The following is a 22,306-nucleotide window of genomic DNA, read 5'->3' as shown; positions in this document are numbered from 1 at the left end:
ATGATATTGACAAGATGTATCCATCAATAACTCATAATTGCTCTCTCAATATCTCACGAACGAGACACCAAAAATAACGATAGACTCTCTCACTCAAACTTTTTTGACACGTTTTTCTTACAATTAATTCACTTCCATGTCAAGGCTATCTGATTGTCAAAATAATGGTGTTATTGTCAAACCAATGGTGAGCAAACCTGCGGTAGGCTAATGTTAAAAGAAACCTTGTACACTCATAACGTCAGAACGGGTTGCAGGTATTTAGTTCGATAAATCTAAGAAGGATACGAAAAACTGTAGTTTATCGAGTAAGAGTGTACACGTGCCTTTATAATATTGTATAATGAAATAGATGATAATATGTCTGTTATATGCACTATTTTATTACCTCTATACGTACAGTATAAATATATTACAAACGAATTATTCAGAATATATGTTTAACCTAGAACAATTTTTTCCATCTGGAAACACTGCGTAAACTAAGCGTAACGTACTTCAGCTGGGCGCGTCCCTCCCGGGATACCGAGCATGGAGCGATCAGTTTGCTCCCGGATATCAACCCGGTCGCACATATCTGGCGATTGTCGCGCACCGCGAAACTTCTAAGAATTATATATATATATATATATATAATGCCTTGAAGCAGTTTGCCAATCGGAAATGTGAAGTGCGTCTTTAGTGTTCGAACTTTTGATCGTGATTACTCTTATGATCACAGGAATGAGCTATACGTTTTGTGATTACGATATGGGTAAATATTTGATGGTAAATATTCATGTGGTAGTAATTTTTTTTATTATTCAGGCATGTACACAAAGATTTTACGCCATTATGTTTTTGTTTAAAAAAATACAAGATAGAAAAATAGGTGATTAAACATCTCTTAACACAAAATAACTGTTGTTCCATAAATTATTACATAAATTGATACAATTTATAGATATATTTACATTACTAAAAAAGGGTACCATAATATATGGAATATCAATTATCTTTGATATTAAAAAACTCGCAAACAGCTTCGTTTTTCACATGTATAAAAAATCATTTATATATCGAGATATATATCGAGTGAAAGAATATGCTTTATATGAAATTTAGGTCCAGGTCCAGAGGCCTAATTTAACGATATGACTTATTAGAAAGATTTTTCCGGTTGAGGTAGTGTTATATTTATTTATTTGAAATACATATAAAGAAAATTATTATACTAAATTTTAACTGATTCCCAATTCGTCGATCTACTTTAACAGAGAGCATTTATTATACTTGTATTTGTAGATAATGTGTGCTTAGCAATTATTTTGTAACATTCTAATATAAGTAGGAACAAATTGTTACAAACCGTCTCCAGAGCATATTATGAACATTAACTACTTATCTCTCTACGATATCCTATTATTTGTTAATTTTATTTCACATTATCTTTATATAAGGCATTTCAAGCATAGAAATGGATGAAATTTAATATATTTATCATGTGATACACAGGTATTTTTAATACAATAAGTGCAACATCTATTCATATAACTGTGTCCTTTAAGTGCATCATCAAAGCAGACCCTAATAGCCGAATACAGCACTGATTACACCGCACGACCTCAGAGTTGAACCGCAATAGTCTATAACTAGCCTTAAAACTTATATTATTTTATGAAAACATTTGCAAATAAAGGAATTTTGAAAATTCCAAGCCTCCTGAGGCATGAAGGATACGGTAATGGAAACGCAGTATCAAAATTACAAACGTGTGAGTGACGGGCATTCCATAGCCTAAAATTCATTGGCTTTACATCTAAACTAAATTTTATGGATGAAATTCTTTTTCTATTTAGCTTAAAATTCATTCCCAACAAATCAGCTTTTACAATTAAATCGACTGACTCTGTTGAAACGTGATTGAAAAATTTTGTACTAGCTAGGTATCAACAGTTCTAGGCCTAAAAGAAAGTCACAAAAACCTTTGTTATCGATTCCATCTTTCATTTTCCTTAGTGCTTTCGAAGAGCCATTATTTCTATCATCCATTGTTGTCATTCAATGAATTGTTGGTTAGTGATGTCTGGCTATATTGAAATATCATAGAATGTTATATAATATTCTGTTATCAAACGCAAACAATATACGTAAATAAATGATGTTTACAGATTAACTTTACCGAATAATATATACATGGAAACAACGTGATTATATTAAAATATAAACTTAGGTATTTTCGTAAGTTTCACATACCTGTTTATAAAAACAATTCACCTATTTTTTAAAGCAGAGCATAAATAATAGTTTTTTACTATAATATTAGTTCATGCCGGTGAATTAGTTTCAAGGAATTATTGCAGATTATAAACTAAACAATTTCATATTATACCCACTAATTGTATGTTGTGTGATTAAATGTACTAAGTGCACATGAAGAGACATGTTTCAGACGTATCTGCATCTTATTTCTGTGCTTTTAACAGAAATTATTTAGCTAGAATTAAATTATCGGTATATTAGACATACACTGCCGAGCGTAAGAGACAGGGCATAATTTAGTTATAAATATCGTGGGTAATTCATTAAAAATTAAAAAAAAAAGAATTTATTTGACTCAAAAAAAAACATTGCATTTTGTACTTACATTCTAAAGGTTGTAAACATACAATAGGCAACGAAACGTTGAAATACAATATTCACTTTAGTTAACCTTACACATAATATACTTCAATGAGCACTAGCGTTTAAACTAGGCCTAGCCTGTATCTTACACGCTAGTTCCTTCCAGTGTCAATAGAAAATTGGTTAAGTTGTTTGTTATTAGACGTTTATTAATTTTAATGTTTATTAAACTAAATGAGGGTAGAATCTATTTAAGTTGTTGCAAAGGGTTAGACCGTAGTAAGTGTGAACTTCGACAAAATTTTTAAGCCTTGTGGATGAGAAATTTTAATACGAGATATGAATTTAGTGTTTATTTAGGTAAGTTTTGAAAGTAATATTTATTGTTAAGATTTTCTATTTATATTAAATTTTAAACAATATAACGGAAGTTAGAAATTTTAAATAGTCAAATTTTATTATTCTATATTACCAAACAAGTTTTCAATTTCATTATATTTTTGAGTTTTTAGCCATTGTACAAGTTTGTTTTTATATTCATAGATATTAAAATGATAAATATTTAGAATTTTATTCAGCTTATTATACAACATGGGGCTTGTGTAACATTGGATTTTTTGAATATAACTTTTTTTAATTGTAATAATAGTTTCAAGGAATTTGCAAGTCCGGTAAATTAGTTTCAAGGAATTACTGCAGGTTGAAAACAAAGGAATCTAATATTACGCTCACAAACTGCATGTTGTAAATGTATTACATTGAATTAAACCCTAAGGGCACATGAAGAGGGATGTGTCAGACGTGTCTGCGCCTGATTTCTGTGCTTTTACCAGAAATTATTTTGCTAGAATTCAATTCCCGGTATACGAACACTGCCGAGCATAAGAAGCTGGGGATAATTTCATTACAAATATATATTTCATTAATATTGGCAGTGTCATACAAGTCGTAATTACTACATCAATTACAGTTATCACGCAACGAAGCCTATCTTATATAGATAGGCTTCGCTGAGTGTAGCTCAGATTCTCATCAACCTGTGCAGCCGACCCTGCCTTTGCTTACACAGGCCGTTTTCAGCGCTTATTTATCAGCAGCTTTTCATTATCACAAAGCGAAACTCGGAAATAAAGAAATGTCTTTGACTACTTAGCTGGATTATCTGCTTGTAGGAGTCAAAAATTGATAAGGTTAAGTACGATAAAAATTAAAAATAATTACGAAATTTGGAGGAAGCATATAATATATGAAATAACAAAAAACAATCCTATATAAGCAGCAAAGAATTATTTTTATATGCTTAATAAACCACTTAGCTCATACAATTGGAATCTTTTTGATACAATAGATCTCTGTCTGGCTTCTTCATGTCGTCAACAATTGACATTTACCGTATACAATACAGAGTATTGTACTTCTAAAACTATATATATTTAAAAATTGATTTACATTTACTAATTTGTAGTCGTAGTTGGCTAAATTGGAATTAAATTTATCAAACCATGAGTTTAATAGAATATACACATTATCTTACTGTTTGAAATCTCGTCTTGTACAACAACATGTCCATCTATGCAATATTACCATATGGAAAACGAAATCAATCTCCTACTACCAATGAAGGATGAAATCGAAAACGTACTTCATGCAAAGGAGTATACGGGTCATTTGTCTTGTTTTTGATCAAATTTGGTTGGAACTCGACTTCGTAACGGAATTGGTTCTTGGTTAACACTTTGAGCAAGTTAGCAGTTAATTTAGGCGCCGTAGTATGTGACCGAGAAATTAAACGTCGCTACATATCGATTCTTACGGGGTTAATAATGTAATGTAACACAGTAGATTATTAATATATAATCTGTAACACAATAAAGGAAAAATAATTTTAGACCAGTTTTATTTTGAATAGAATATGTTTTTATTTATTTCTGAGACTTTAATAACGATGTAGGTATACATTTTAATAAGATTACATTACTTCATTTTTTAAAAATGCATTCTCATTTGTAATAGAACTTATGGCTGGACTAGGTAAATAAATATATATTGCTATATTTAGTGTTGTGGTTTTTGTATATCTTCCGCTACCGAACAACTACGTGACTTGATTTTGATGAATCTGTAATTTTTTTTTCTATAATTGATAACATCACTATGAATATTTTATTAAATAATGGATTATTTGACGTTATAACATTTCCAATATTAACACATCACAAAGTCCATAAATTTATCTTAGTTCTTATGAAGAAAACTTTTGGAACTATTTTCGGAATATCTTATATGAATAATAATCATTAACATAAGCATTTAAGCGCTTATATTGCATTGTTATTATTACGTTAACATTCATTAATTTCTTTATTAAAAGAAGAAAGCCCACAGGAGCTGTTACGCAATTTCATATACATAAAAAATCTTAAGCGGACTATCAAGACAAACACAAACGTCAGGTCCTCACAAAGATTCTAGCTTCATTAGAAAACAAGAGCCATAAAACACAGTTTTGTCCAAACTTAAGTTAAGTCGAGCAACGCGGTGCTCACGGAGTAATATACGGCTATGGGTCGAGCGGTAAGCTAACCGTCCATAAGCTAACTTCTAGTCCTTCTACTTCTTCAAGGCTCTTCTTCAGGTCAACACTTGAGGCCTTACGATTTTGCGACTTTGCAAAGCGTTCATCTCTTAGTTCTGTCTATTGTTTTCTTCCCGAATCGGGTCTTTCTTTTGACCGAATCGGTCTCTCGATACCGTTTGCCAAGTATAAGATACTGTTCAGAGGAGTTGAACGACTCACAATTAGCTGTCAAGACACGTATTTTTGCGAATAATCTTCTTCAAGTAGGGCTATTATTTTACCAGTCCTTATCGCTTTATCAGTCATATCAAAAAGTGGTGACGACATGAGTCCTGGTAAAAGGAGGTCACACTCATACCGTTTACCGTAGTTAAACTACATTTAATTAAGAAATGAAAAAAAATCTTGTCTTTATTGCCGACAACTTCTTACGGCAGCGTATTTAAATATCGGTTTTAAAGAATTCATCAAAATTTAATTAAAATATTGCCAGAATTGACATCATGCGTATTAATTAACATGATTATAAGTTTAGACTACGCCAGAGAATTAAATTTCTTATAATTAACTGAATTCGACATTAGAGCCTAAATTTTCTAAGGTTCTCGTTTTTTATGCAAAAGAGTTTTACTTTGTTTAAACAAAAGAAATTTCTAAACGCACACATAAATGTTTGACATCCAAGATATATGTCAATCCTTTTTATTACTGATACTATTCATGTTTTTTTTAAATACGCCACTATCAGAATATTGTGGATAAACCTTATGGATTCGATACCTTTATTTAAATACATTTTTAATTTAAAGGGTGAGTTTAGTGTGTCGATGGAATGAACATAAAACTTTTATCAGTTAGGAAACCTGTGAATATTTATACATTTTTTAATTGTGTTGTTAGAATTTTGCTATGATTCTAATAGTTATGATATTCGAGAGGGCAACAAATATATCAATCAAAAATCATGAAAATCGGTCCAGCTGCTTTTCAGACTTTGTTTTATATGGGTATTAAGATAACAAAATTATCAGACTAATAGCATGGTTTTAAATAAAGAACTATTTCATCTCCTACCATCAAATTATATTTACGCTGTGATGAAAAGGCGTCACTTAAACTGTTTAGTAATTTTTGGCTTTAAGCTTATAAATTAATAATTATTACTTATTATTTCATTATATATAAAACATTTATTAAAAATACTGCATTTTTTTAACATTACAGGAGGTAAAAAAGGTCAGCCCATGGTCACTCGCACTGCCGGCCTATTAAGAATTAGTACGCTTTTTTCTTGAAGGACCCTAAGTTGAATTGGTTCGGAAATACATCAATGGGCAGCTGGTTCCACATAGTGGTGGTGCGCGGCAGAAATTACCTTAAGAAACGCTTAGTTGTGGAACGGCAGCTGTCAAGGTGAAACAGATTGTATTTTGTATTCTGCCTTGACGTCCGATAATGAAGTGAAGTACCGTCTTGACTTGCTGAGCACACCAAGCTTCTTAGAGGCTTAACTTAGCCTTTATTTTCAAATAACCGCGAAACTGAACGTCATTCATGTCAACACCCAGTATCCCGATGCTAGCTGAGGCTTTAAGGAGAGTGTCCTCCAAGAGAGGAGTAGCAAGCAACAAAGGGTGTTTTTATAGCGGAACACGCACAAACTGGTATCTTCTAGGGGTTAAAATGGACTAAATTTATTATCTACCCTAGTCCGAAACTTCACGTAGCAGAGCTTCGACTGCAGACACAAGTTTGTTCCGGTACACATCGAAAACTGTCCAGCCAGTGTAAAGAGTATCCCCAGTGCTGTCGTCCACATAACAATGAATGTTGCTAAGTTGCAATCATTATTCTGCATATCAATGAAAACAGGATCGGGGATAGGACACAGCCTTGTGGGACCCCAGAATTCACGGGTTTAAGGTTGCAACATGCTCTGTCGATGACGACCTTGAGAGAGCTAGTTGAGAAAATCCAGTTGCATAATTTTTCAGGGACCTCATAAGCTGGAAGCTTCGAGAGCAGTGCTCAGTGCTTTCGCTATGTCCAAATTTACCGCCAGCGCGTCCCCCTTGTTCTCAATTGCCTCTGCCCACCTATGTGTTAGGTATACTACTACCTGAGCGACTACGACGAAAGTTGTGTCACGCTCATCAGCTAGTGGCCCTCTAGATACTTCAGGAGCTGGCCATTAAAAATGGATTTCATTATTTTGAAGAACTAAATTACTAATTGGGCGATAGTTGGACGAATGAGAGCGATCGCCTTTTTTAGGGATCGGATGTATCGAAGCGGTCTTACGGCACTTCGGGACAGTGTAGACTGCATGAAAATTATTTTAAAAAATCCTACTGATATTTAAAAAGCGTTATAATAACATACAAAATAGCTACACATGTTTTCAATGCTCAATTCTTTACTTGATATGAAGACAACTTCGATATTAACTACAGACATACTTGCAGTCCAACTCAGGAAACATTTCCTGTTGCTACTCCAGCTCACTTCCTCCACAATATTTATGAGCAGGCGCGTTCGTAATGTTTTTTGTTTATTGTACATGAATGTTGGGTAAGCTTTAGTCTGCTTTCATTACTGTAATAAAATTCGATTGGTTAATATAAATATTGCCATTATTTAAATAACGTTTTACAGAAATTATTTTATAGGTCAGATACGCAGTTTAAGTCACTACATTAAGGTAATTCAGTGGAGTAATAGTTACAATATTTAAAAACGTCGCCTTATAATTACTGCGATGTTTCTATTAAGATTTCTTAAATATATACAAAAGGGTATAAGGATGATAAATGATTTTCTAATCTTGTATTTGGGACAAGATTTTCTGACAACGTTATCCATTACCGAAATAGCTAATGTTAATTCGTGTTTGCGCATAAAATGTGTGTAATGCGATATTCTCATCTCCTGAAATAACACTAACAAAACAATTACCATACTATGCTAGATGCTCAGAATCGCACACTTTACCACTATGAGTTTGTATGTAACGTAATTAAAATGTAAATACAATTTTGCATTTAATGGGCAATTTGACGTTATTTGTATAAAAGATGACTTTGAAAAGCGATATTGAGTAAAATAACTTGTAATCATTAATTTGTCAAAAAATTCATACCTAAAAATATTCACATCACATGTTGTGTTATGTGACACAACAGTCACAGTTTAATCGAATCGATGATAGCATGCCAGTAAATAAAATGCCTTCATCTGTCTTATCCCAATATACCTACTATCTTATCATTTAATTTTGTCAGAGACTGTTATTTACATCTTGATCGAAACATGTGTGATTTAGGAATGATAATTATTTAAACATATTTTACACGGTACGACGGTGTGACGCCATTTTGCCTTAAGAAGCGTTTGGGCGGGTTCTTGAAATTATGAATGTTACATTTGAATTAAATCCACAGAACAGAAATATAAATTTGTGTAGGTTCTATAGTCTCAAATAAATAATCTGAAGTTTCTTTTAAAATGTTGTCAAATTGCCCATCCATTCTATCCATTCCAGAATTCCTAGTTATTCATTCAAAATAAATATATTTACAGTTATGGGATGTAACATTATTTAGGACAAACTACGGATGCCACTCGCAAGGCCCCAAATAGTTCGAGAACAACTTTCTAGGAAGGCAATAGAACTAATATCTACGGTTAATTTTACCGGTGAAACCAATTTTACGGTCAGCACGCTTCTGAAATAGTGAGTTGGGAGGGCAATTGTTGTTAGATTTGTGTATTTAATTTACGATTTGGAGAAAGATGTACATGTGTATATAAATGAAAACGTTTCCTAATTAGTTGGATTTAATTTCGGCGTATTTTTGTTATTTTTTATTATGTTTGCGCTTACGGATAAAGATTTTTTTACTATAAATAGTAACCATTAATCTACCATTACTATTTTTCTAAAACAAGTAGTTTTAGTTAGTCTTATCTCGAAGATTTCATTAGATATAAATATTGGATTTAGATGTCGTGAATAAAGTCGTTGAGCGTAACTTCGGTAAAAATATTACGAAAAATTCCCTCAGTCAAATAAAATTAAATTTCTTTAAATATTTACAGCAACCGCTTCACTGGAGCTTTTTGTACGTGAATAACGGTATACAATTTAAAAGAAATAAAAATATTCATAGAATTATGGTTATAAATGAATTTAACCAAAGCTTTTATGTTATAATTGATCGTTAAATTTTAACTTCGTACACAAAATTAAAAATTAGGTCGCACAAATGATATAAGATATATACATCGAAATATATTATATAAAATGTTTTTTCCTGTTTTATATCAAGCTAAATTATTTAAAATATAAATATAACAAATATTAATTAAACTTCACAGAGATTATTATAGGCTAATTTATTTGACTATCGCTACCGCTAGTATTAACCATTCCTGAAATTCTCTTTTAGGAATATTTAAACCATTTGAAACGTCTAGTTAATATATAATCATTTTGCGTTCCGTTCCGTTAAAGCAAATTGATTTAAAAATGTATTATTTATCCCCCACTTGTGTGACCTACGCATTGTATATATAATTACTAGACTATTAAACAATTAGAAAAACAACACCTTTGTCTTTAGAAAAAATCTCCCTCTCAAACATGAATAATGTTTAAATTCGTCATAAGATTCATTATGAAATCTAATTTTTCTAATTATTATTAAAATTTAATACTATGCCCATGAATCTCGTGTTTTAAAGATGCGAAAAAGCACAGTCGGGTAATTAACTAAGGTAAGTAAACTTTTATAAGGTAAGTTAAGTTAACTTACCGTTTTTTAACTTTCGTAATGAAAAATTAAAGACGAAACAGTTGCGCGATCCGTTCGATTGTAATTGGTCAGAAATATCTGCAGTCCGACACGCGTAAGTCCGCTTCGTCTTCCGTTTAACATTTTCGCCGCCCGTAATGATATGAGAAGCGTAAGCGAACACGTCATGGTACGTAAATATCATATTAATACTAACTTTAAATGCTTTAAAATAGTATCAATAAGTAGCTTGATTTATACACATTGTCCATTGGTATGGTAACAAAAATTGAGGCACTTTATAGAAATTAAAAGATCAATGTTTTAATATGTTATAGGTGATTAAATTACGCCTTACATCCCACGGCATACCTAATGTTCCTAATTATTGCACGATCAAACGTCAAGTACAATGAACTTATTTCTATTGTAATAACCGTGTCTACTCTTATCTTCCAAATAATTTTAGTTACGTATGAAACAACGCATATTATCTTCTATTCTTTATGCCACTCATAGTTCGCCAGTCTCATATGAAAAGAAAGTCGTTACCCATTTTAATATTTTTTTTATGCATGCTGCGTTCGTTAGTAATACGTTTTTTTTCAGTATGGGAAGTAGTTTTTTTTATTATTGAAGCATTAGAAGAATGCAATAAAAATAAATAGATAAATCGCATGGTTATATTATATTGCTAGCATTTTCAATTGAACGGTTTATTTAATATATTTTACTTAAACCAAAGTATGAAGTTTTGATAAATGTCTCATTCGGTAAACACAAATTTGTAATCAAAACAAAATTAATACAATGACACGCTAAATTAATCATTACATTTGTGTTGGTGAATTATATCGTAACGTCAGTTAATAAGGGAACCTCATAGATAATAATAAAGTTCCATATTTTATAAGGTCCGAGATTTACATAATATTTATCAATTAATTTAGTAAATACGTTCTATTTTATGTTCTAGACATACTAAGAAAACAAATTAAACGCAGATCGTCATCATTGTTATTATTATTATTTCATTACGTCGGGAATACATTTCTGTTAACTTGGAAAAGAGATTGGAAAGAGCGAAAGAAATGAGCGGAAGTTTTTATGACATTTCGTTGTAATTTTCTGTTACTTTCATTGCTGACTTTTCAACTTGGCTCTTAATAACACTGTTAAATTCATTATAACATGGCTTTTAACGATAACAAAGACTCGAGACGAAAATAAATGGTACAGAAATGGTGTTACCTTAGATTTAAAGACTTTATTTCTCAAAAAAGACAAAAATGTCACTTACATGAGAATAATACTTTAGATTAACATTACATTGTAGTCGTTCCTAAAATAATTACAATAAAACGATAGCCGTACACGCAACAAACTTAAAAGTAAAAGTAAAAATTAATTATAAGAAATGAATTTAAAAGTAATTTTATCTAACATATTCACTTAGCTTCAATTTGAATGAATTAAAAGAAGTAATATTTTTTTATATTTGTGGGTAGTTTATTATACAGCTGTGTGTCTTCGTAGGTAAACATTTTTTTGCCTTAGTTCGTACGTATAGGTAATGCAAGATGACCTTACATGATAATTCCTATAAAATTCATGTGGCGTTTGTGTCTTGCCTGTCGCGAACAGTTTTTACTTAAACTATTTATTTTCATATAAGAAGTTCCATAGCCCGGTACATGACATTGACAAAAAAAATCTACGACAGTTATAATTATAAATTATCTTTAATTTCTAGTGAGTGGGAACAGTAATCTCTGCCTGGTATACATCATCGCGTTTGGGTCTATATCAAAACGTATTGGATTTGACTTACAACATACATTATTTTCCAATTCCATTTCCATACTTCCAGCTTGGCTCTTAGTAAATTTAATTAAATAAAATTTAAATTTTTACATAACCTATCCTCTAATTTCAGTAATATTTTTATAATTATGTTATTAAAAATAATTGATAAACCGCTTGAGTTATTTATTGATAATATTAAATATACTATCGATCTTATTAATTACGACGATAAAAAAAATTAATTACATTCCTACAAAAAGTTGTTGTCAAATAGTACCTACTGATTATCATTAACTTCTTTGACATTATATCACATATTCGTATTGAATTTGCCACCAACAATATTATTTTTCATACCAAAATTGATCAAAGACGTATTTGAACGAAAAGTAATAAGTAAATAACATTATTATTATTTTACAATACTAATTGATCCTAATATTATCCCTTTTTCCAATGTTTGTTAATAACGTGTTTCGCAAAAAGATTATCCTAGATTTTATCAGAATCAGTAATTTAACGCACTTTCGGCTTTTTGCAAGCATTTTATTCTGGCCTAATGTACCATATCGCCTTTAACTCTCTCTTGAGACCAATAAATAGATATTTCTTTTCACCTAAAATGGGAACGCTGAACGTTTATTTACAAGTCTTTAAAGCAAATTCAACAATTACCCGTTATCTGATATCAATCTTTAGTGACTTTGGTTATGTCATAAGCAGATTTTTAAACGGATGTTATTTTTACAAAGGTTAAAATACTTCAAGAACGTTTTGCATTTTTATCTGACGGAATACACAGAACAATGATATTTTTAGCTATAAGTAGAAATCAATAAATATAAGCTTTTATCGCGCTTCGACTGTGGGGACCGATAAGAGGATGATCCACAGATTCACATTTTATTTCCACACATTCCACAGAGACCAGAAGTTTCTCGTCAATGAAGATGAAGAAATTTTCTATTCCTCCGTTCTTTAGAGGTTGAAAGGTTATTGGTACATGGTCCCAGCGTTGTAGAATAGAGCGACAGATAATAAGGATTCTTCTAAAAAGGAGGCCTCAAAAATATCGATTAATGATACAAAAATGTGGACCGGGACTTACAGTTTAATACAAAAGTTAGAGCTAGAACATTAGAGGAAATTATATTTTAAACACAAAACCTAAAATATTTTACTAAAAAGATTCTGCAACACACCACACTGATTACGCTGAAGATAGCAACTCAGTCCACTTTAGAAGTTCAAAGCTGCATTCACTGTGCATTTGTATGCATTCAACACGACTCACGAGCCACAAAGACTATTTTAAATGTCTAACCCGGGGGCGTGAACTAAAGGGTAACATCTTCAGGCTCAATATTTTTGATGTAAGACCCTTTTTTATGGAAAGATAAACAAAGTCTATTTCCAACATTCGAATTTCGCATTTGTGGAAGGGCTTTTTTTATTTTGTTTGAAGAAACTGAAATGAAAAAATTCATTACATGTACATTACATTCTTTTGAAACGAACCAATTTGTGAAAAATGTTACCTTACTATATACAGGTATTTTAAAATTAATACACGAATAACTTGTCAACGTAGTTATTAAACTTCACCTTGAATTTTTTTATAATAATTAGAAATAAGGTATTTAATATGTTCATAGTAATCTATTGTTGTATCATATTTTACATGTTTAACTCGTCCTTATCATTTTATAATTTGAAACAGTCTCAACTAATTAAAATTAAATTTAAGAAAATGAAAAAAAAAACAAATTTACGACGGAATGTGTTTCTTTTTTCTTTCCTTCTAAAAAAGGGAAGGTTTTATGAGTTTGCCCTTAGAGCAGTGATGTTACTAATAGTTAGGTTAAGTAATATACATTTTGTTTTAAAGCGAAACTAGCAACAATCTTTACAACATCATACAAAAAAATATTATCAAATTTAATTTGCCTTTTTATGTATCCTATAGGATCACTGACTATATCGCAGTTGGAATTTTGAGAGTAAGGGCTTAGTTCTCTATTCCGGGTTTATGAGATATTCTAGCAAAGACATTGGTGCCTTGTCTAATATTTACTTTTTAAGATTTATTCGGATACCATACAACTTTTTACAATGAATTCAATATCGTAACCATGAAAATAATTACGGTACAGAGTTTCTTCCAAATAATTCAAGTGTCAGGTTTGCATATATCTGGAAATTGAATAGAATAGAATTATATATGTCCCCGGAATATAACAAAATTCCTAGAATACGAATTTCTAGGAAATTTATAAACTTTCGTAGGATTCTAAACAGAGAGATACAATATTATTTTACGACTCCTTCAACTCTTACCTATAAATATTGTGCATATTTACAGATGTCTTGGAAATGTCGCTTTAGTGTAATCTGCGGATACTACCGCTGAACTCGGTAACGTCTTACTTTCTGGAAGCGAAGCCTTTGTCAACATGGCGGTTGTAATAAGTGAGTATCTATTGTTTATTTAGAAGAGCGGGCAAACGGACAGGGCTCATCTGATGTTAAGAGCCGTTATATTTCAAAGTAGGAAATTGTGCACGCACGCAACTTTATACAAAAAATGTAATAATTCATAGGACGTTATTCTATATTTAAATTTTATGCTACTACCATTTTGCCAAATTTACTTTGTCTGTTTCTACTGAAATTCAATTTTTAATAACTTTTATTAAAACTGTTATTAATATAATAACAGAGGCAGAATATGGTATGTAATAGGATATTACAGTTTATAAACACGTTCTATTACATGATAATACGATGAAATTTTATGAAAATATTCTCGACACGAAAAGCTGAGATTTTCATTTTGCCGTAATCCGTTTGCATAAAGTTAAGCGGCATTCTCAGTTTATATTTCCTATAGAACTTCAGACAAGAGTAGGATTAATTATCGCTGAATAGACACTTGTTTATATTAAATTAAGGTAGATATTTCACACCTTGCATTCTTCTGTTCTTATTACATTTATTTTCCCTTGAACATAATTAAACGTGTATCCCGACTTCGTTCTAAAACTGACCGTTTTTCAACGCTGTTTTCGCCACGGACCATCGCTCTGTGGAATCTGGTACCCACTGAAGTATTTCCGAACCAATTCGACTTAGGGTCCTTCTAGAAAAGAGTGCACCAACTCTTAAAAGTCCAGCAGCGTAATCACGAGCCCTCCAGGCGGCGGCGATATAACTTAACATCAGTTTAAAGCATCAATCATTCGTGTAATATTTTAATCTAATGCTGTTCTAATATCACAGGCCGAATATACCTGCATACGGGCGCTGTGCTCGTGTTGGCTGGCAGCGCCTCAGGCAGGGTTGCTGGCAAAATGGGCGGATACTCTAACAAAATGGGAGGTAAGCTTCATGAGGCCCGTACTTCCTCATTTACATTTAAATAATAATTTTCTATGTTACGTAATTAATAACTACACCTTATAGCTCCACCTTAGAGTCCAATCGCAAATTTATTCTCATTTATATTTATTGCGTGTATTTTCGAATCTTGATAAATGCATGTAACCTATACTACTCTAGATGTCATGTGTGAATGAGCAGTGTTAGCCTAGTGGCTTCAGCGTGCAACTCTCATCCCTGAGGTCGTAGGACTTTCTTTCTATGTGGGTATTTAAAATTCGCTCGAATGGTGAAGGAAAACTGAAGGAAGGATGCTTGCTTGACTTGCCTTAAAATCCAAAAAGGCGACGGCGTGCGTCAGACACATGAGGCTGATCACCTATTTCCCTATTAGATTAACTAATTATCATGAACCAGATACCAAATTCTGAGGCTAAGATCTAGAAAGGTTGTAGCGCCACTGATTTTCTATTTAACATTAGAATTCTAAAATAAAGAGTTCCCTTTAATCTTAGATATAAAGATATATATTTATATACAAAGACAATCGCAAGTTATTTGCGCTGTTTAAAATTATACACAAAATAAATGTATGATTTTAAAAACCATTTAATTTCATTCATGTAACTAAACATAACAAACAAATATACAGTATTTACCTTAACCTTAACCTACATAGTAATAATAAAAATAATGGAAAGAAAATTAAAACAAATTTAAAAAGTTTGATCACTGTGGCAGTGTACGTTTAACGTTTAACGCTGACAGCATTTCCTCGCTGTATTGCGATACTTACTCTTTGAGTGAGGAATGCACCAGCTCTGAAATCACTAGTACTATCTACCAGGCGCCAACTTAACTCTTTAATAAGCGCCTGTGCACTTGAACCCCACAGCCAAAGAGCCTCTTACCCCAAAGGGAACAAAATCGAAATTGGAGGAAAGACTTCAATATTTGAGCTGTTTTTTGCTTGTCCGAGGGAGGTGAGACGGGACAAACGTGTCCACACAAGTAGCATGCCATACCTTTTCACTTAAAGGGTTAGGGTAAATTTTGCACAGTGTATACTTAAAATAAATAAACACATTTTTATATTATATTTATATAACGGTATCCTATGCGGCCGCTTGCCGTCGTCTCTTGCTATGCCTGTTGGCTCCAAAATCGCTGGAATGAAGGCAAGAGAGTGGCGTATGATGTCGTTGAGCGCGGTGTGGCGAGAAAAACGATCTGCACTCTTTTGGCAGTGGAGGTCATGGTGTCCACGACTTCTCACTTTAAAGCCACGGCGACACTTATGAGGAACACATATGGGCACTCCTAACCGGAGGCTGATGGCAATGCGATCACTTCGCATTGCCATTCAGGGTCCAAATGCCAGTGTTTGCCAACGCATAAGCATTAAGCCAATGACCTAGATCTCACAGCCTACCTAAAACTGAAGGAAGGATGCTTGCTTGGCTTGCCTTAAAATCCAAAAAGGCGACGGCGTGCGTCAGACACATGAGGCTGATCACCTATTTCCCTATTAGATTAACTTTTTCTCCTAGTGGGAGTGCCATGCTGTTGCCTCCTGGCTTCAGCCAAACGGGCAGGCACGACCGGGGTAGTACCACTGTCTTTCAGAAAACCGGCGTAAAGTGATACAAAAGGTTCGCCTTCTTGTACTCGCGTTTCGTCCGGTGAGAAAGATTCCCGGAGCCCATCCCCCCCCCCTCTACAAGAAATATGAAGGTGCAGAAGAATCAGAATCTACCCCAGGGGGGTACCACACGCGCTTGCGGTGGAGAATCCCCCTCTGGGCGTCCACCACCGGGACACTCAGCACCCGGTGGTGGACGCACAGGCTGCCCTTCGTATTCTGGGGGGGGCAATTCTGCGCTCTTTAAAAAAAAAAATATCGGTCTCGGGGCAAACGGAGCAATCCAACAAAGGCACCCCCATCCACACTCACCGTGGATTTCACAAATATTAGGGGGCTCAACTCCAACATCCACGCTGTCCACTATCATTTAGAGACTGCGAAGCCGGCCTTGCTCTTTCTTACCGAGACTCAGATTTCCTCCCCGGCTGATACTTCTTACCTCTCCTACCCGGGGTACAAATTGGAACATTCATTTGTGCCGCGGGCTGGAGTTTGCGCGTACGTCAGAGAGGATATCTGTTCTCGTCGCCTCGGGACGCTTGAAGGAAGGGACCTATCTAACCTCTGGCTGCGCGTAGACTGCGATGACCATCCGCGATTCTACGCATGCCTGTATAGGTCCCATAGCGGAAATACCGAAACTAACCGACTCATTGAGCACATCCAAATGGCTACAGATTCCCTGCTCGAAAGGATTCCTACCGCTGAAATCGTGATACTTGGCGATTTTAACGCCCACCATGCCGATTGGCTCGGCTCTGAAACCACCGATCACGCGGGAAGATCCTTTCACGACTTGACGCAAATGGTCCCTGCGATTACGCGAATACCAGATGTGGATGGTCATAAACCTTCTTTGTTGGACCTTCTGCTGACTTCACATCCGGAGACCTACCAAGTCTCTGTTGACCCGCCATTGGGTTCATCAGATCATTGTGTGGTACGGAGCATTGTGCCGCTCACGCGCCCTTTACGGCCTAGCTTTGCGGGCTGTCGCCGTGTGTGGCACTATAAGTCAGCAGATTGGGACGGGATGCGGTCTTTTTTTGCGTCCTACCCTTGGGGGCCCATTTGCTTTTCGTTGAGTACTCCGGATGCCGTCGCTGACTCTGTCGCTGATGTGGTCCTGCAGGGCATGGAACTTTTTATTCCATTCTCTGCGGTGCCGGTCGGTGGCAAGTCCCAGCCTTGGTTTAGGCGTTCGTGCAAAGAGACTTTGCGCCGTAAGCGTGAATGCTATAAAGCCTGGGCAGAAGCGGCGACATCCTGTGATGCGGCTATCGGCGAACCTAAAAAAGCATACAATTCAGCCTCTAGGTCCTTCAAACGGGAAATCGCTAAGGCAAAGTCAGAGCATATTGCCAGGTTTGGTGAGAAATTGGCCCACCTTCCTTCGGGAACTCGAGCCTTCTGGTCTCTTGCCAAAGCTGTCCAAGGGAATTTCTGTCAGCCCTCTATTCCACCACTGCATAGGGAGGATGACTCACTGGCCCATACTGCAAAAGAGAAGGCCGTTCTTCTAGGCTGTCTCTTTGCGTCGAACTCAACTTTGGATGATCAGGGGAAGGAACAACCGACATTATTGCGGTGTGATACTACGATGCCTGAAGTTACATTCCGGCAACGTGCTATCCGTAATCATTTATTTTCCCTGGACATCCATAAGTCGAGCGGGCCTGATGGCATCCCCCCAATTGTGCTGCGTACTTGTGCTCCTGAGTTGGCTCCGGTCCTAACGCGCCTTTTCCGGTACCTGTACTCCCTCAACACTGTTCCGAAGTGCTGGAAGACAGCTTTGATACATCCGATCCCTAAAAAAGGCGATCGCTCTGATCCGTCCAACTATCGCCCAATCGCAATAACCTCCTTGTTCTCCAAAATAATGGAAACCATTATTAACGGCCAGCTCTTGAGGTATCTAGAGGGCAGCCAGCTGATTAGCGATTCTCAGTACGGCTTTCGTCGTGGTCGCTCAGCTGGTGACCTCCTTGTATACCTTACACATAGGTGGGCAGAGGCAATTGAGTCCAAGGGGGAGGCGCTGGCGGTAAGTTTGGACATAGCGAAAGCCTTCGATCGGGTGTGGCACAGAGCACTGCTCTCGAAGCTTCCAGCCTATGGGCTCCCCGAGAAATTATGCAACTGGATTTCCAGCTTTCTCGCTGATCGGAGCATTAAGGTCGTCATCGACGGAGCATGCTCCGACCTTAAACCCGTCAATGCTGGTGTCCCACAAGGCTGTGTCCTATCCCCGACCCTGTTTATTCTGCATATTAATGATATGTTGCAACTTAGCAACCTTCATTGCTATGCGGACGACAGCACTGGGGATACCTTTTACACGGGCCGGGCAGTTATTTCTCGGGCTGTTGTTGATGAGTGCCGGAACAAACTTGTGTCTGAAGTCGAAACTCTTTTACGTGGAGTCTCGAACTGGGGTAGACTAAATCTAGTCCAATTTAACCCCAAGAAGACACAAGTATGCGCGTTTTCCGCTAAAAAAACTCCCTTTGTCGCTACTCCCCTCTTTGAAGGCACTCTCCTTAAAGCCTCAGCTAACATCGGAATATTGGGCGTTGACATATCGAATAACGTCCAGTTTCGCGGTCATTTGGAAGGGAAGGCTAAATTAGCCTCCAAAAAGCTTGGTGTGCTCAGCAAGGCGAGACGGTACTTCACTCCGGGCCACCACTTGCAACTTTATAAAGCGCAAATTCGGCCCCACATGGAATACTGTTCTCACCTCTGGGCGGGAGCTCCCCAGTACCAGCTCCTTCCACTTGACCGTATTCAACGAAGAGCGGTTCGAATCGTCGACGACCAATCACTTTCCGTGCGGCTTGATCCCTTGGCGTTGCGTAGAGATGTTGGGTCCCTCTGCATCTTCTACCGCATTTACCATGGGGAGTGTTCAGAAGAGTTGTTCGGTCTAATACCCGCAGCTGAGTTTCATTATCGGACGTCAAGGCAAAATACAAAATACCATCCGTATCACCTCGACGTCCGTCGTTCCACAACTGAGCGTTTTCTAAGGCAGTTTTTGCCGCGCACCACCACTATGTGGAACCAGCTGCCCACTGAAGTATTTCCGAACCAATTCGACTTAGGGTCCTTCAAGAAAAGAGCGTACCAATTCTTGAAAGGCCGGCAACGCACTTGCGAGCCTTCTGGCAATGTGAGTGTCCATGGGCGGCGGTATCGCTTCACATCAGGTGAGCCTCTTGCCCGTTTGCCTGCTATTACATAAAAAAAAAATAAAAAAAAACTACATCGATCAAACTATAAATAGGTTCTCATAATTTTCTTATTTGTCTCTTCTTTTATTTTATATTAACCTACTTGTTACTACAAGTTAATTTTTAAAACACATTCTACCTCGACACTTGGCATGGGCGTCAATAACAAATTCCTACTGTCGCACTTTGTTGATTATTATTCTAATGAATAATAATTAATCTTATCCTATGTTATATTTAACGCATCAAATTGTGACCAATTTATGTTCCACCGTCACATGATTTTCCTGTTTTTTTGAATAAATTAATGTAAAAAATTGGAATTGGAATAAATAGTAAAGGCACGAATATAATGTAGATAGTATGCATTAAGCATATAGAACATAAGCCTAACGCGTACTAATAAGCAAATAAAAACCAACACAGTTTTTTGTAATCTTAATCTAATCTTTAATTAATTCCTTCTCTAATTTGAGAAAAAAAAGTGTTAACAAATGCCAAACCAAACCAATTTTCATCCAATATGTACTATATGCTTATACTATATAGCTTCTTGTTAACAACATCTCTGATATGGAGCCTCCACTACACATACTTTCATAATTATTTTTTACAGGAAAGTCGACAAGTGGCATCAATGAAGAGATAATTTGGATTAGTATAAGTATGGCGATCGCGATCGCTGTGTTAATTGCAATCGCCCTTTGTTACATTCTTAAAGAAAAGTGCACTAAGCGACAGGCTTACAAGGAACAATCATGACGATATAAGGAGGAGTTCGCCCGACACGCTCTGGACAACTCCTTTGAAGATCACGAATTCCCAGCGTACACGCTTTATCCTCAGTACTCACCAGATGGCACTGAATACTATTATAATTTCCATCGCTTCTCATACCTTAAAAACACAACAACGAATCTTCCTCCCAAAAGTTACACCAAAAATGGACGTGAAGAAATTTATATAAATGCATAGATAATAAAAACATAGTCTTAATTATTACTTTAAAGTAGCTATGTGTTAGATTGTATATAAAGTTAGACCAATGGGAAAAATGAATTTATGTATATTGTGTAATCCTATTGTAGATAATTGTAGTTTAAAACAGCAAATTTATAAACTGTGATATAGAAATGGAAAGCGGGGTCAAAGATTATTAACATAACATTCATTTCTATTTCTTAATATCGCTTCACTTCTTTAGATCGTGGTCTCAGCAAAATAATTAATTCTATTATTTCTCACGTTTCGAGAATGTATAAAGTAAATTTTGGCTTTTGATTTTAAAATTAAAACTGATGTACTTATAAAGTAATGTAAAAAAACAGCGATCAACTGGTAGATATGGTTTTAATCCTGATAGTTCAGTATATAACAAAGAGTAAAAAGCTCAATCTAATTATGATATGATAATGATTAACCATATATCTTATCGTATCTGGGTCGAATAATTTATCTGTTTGTTTGCGAGCGATAGCTATGTAATGCTTGTATATCCTAACCATATTTTGTTAAATCAGTTGATTTAAACATAGATTTTATACTTTTACCATTCATTTTAATACCTAATTGTATTGTCGATTAATTGCATTAAGCAAATATACGATTATAACTTTACTAGAGAGACTAACTAGATATTGTTCTACTCTAGTCTATGTAATTCAATTGAAGTAAACTGCCATAATTTCCTTATCATTATATTAATTATTATCTTTTGAAAGTTGACCTTCGTAGAACTGTCATTAATTTCTCATATTTCGTCATTATTAAAATAAAGGCTTCGTTCTGTTTAAATCTTGTGCAGTTGTTGTAAATTAATTATTATTTTATGTAAATATTTTGTACATACATACATAAAACACAGAATGTAGTTTTAATATGTTTATCACGTGGATATAAAGAACTTAAGAGATAGCTTCTTCTTCTAACTTCACTGGTTACGGGTAAGCTGCTAAAAGGGAGTGCAGAGGTACTAGGTACCAATTGTGATCTCGTCTTCCTTATTTCGTAAAACTTGTCGTATTTTAATACCAATTGTGTTGAAATTTATACTTAGCATAACATACCAAATTAATAAATCTACATATGTCACAAAATTATATCTAATGCAATAGCGCCATCTATGCTAACCTTACACTGGAGCTACACTATTGCTAGTGAGTTACACAGTAGGGACAAAATGATAAATTGTATTAGGATAGAACCATTGCATATATTTTTTTAAATCACTGAAAATAATGTATCACGTAGAAAACGTAGGTTGTAA

The 22,306-nt window shown here is 34.9% G+C and overlaps 1 protein-coding gene across 2 annotated transcripts; it reads left to right on the top strand.

Moving 5' to 3' along the window:
- The first annotated feature begins 558 nt into the window (after positions 1-558).
- On the top strand, positions 559-21,735 carry LOC123708537. Of its 2 annotated transcripts, none has more exons than XM_045659300.1 (4): positions 559-754; positions 14,144-14,250; positions 15,061-15,159; positions 20,657-21,735. In XM_045659300.1, the coding sequence occupies exons 2-4, from the start codon at positions 14,235-14,237 to the stop codon at positions 20,800-20,802; spliced, it is 261 nt and encodes an 86-aa protein (XP_045515256.1). In that variant the 5' UTR covers positions 559-754; positions 14,144-14,234; the 3' UTR covers positions 20,803-21,735. The 2 variants fall into 2 exon arrangements, with proteins under 2 accessions (XP_045515256.1, XP_045515254.1); XM_045659298.1 differs by having other exon boundaries at positions 559-768.
- The last annotated feature ends 571 nt before the right edge of the window (positions 21,736-22,306 follow it).

Source organism: Pieris brassicae, chromosome 4, assembly GCF_905147105.1.
Source record: "Pieris brassicae chromosome 4, ilPieBrab1.1, whole genome shotgun sequence".
NCBI classification, from domain to species: Eukaryota; Metazoa; Arthropoda; class Insecta; order Lepidoptera; family Pieridae; genus Pieris; species Pieris brassicae.
The sequence above is the reverse complement of the archived record's forward strand: the minus strand, read 5'-3'. Positions and strand labels throughout refer to the sequence as shown.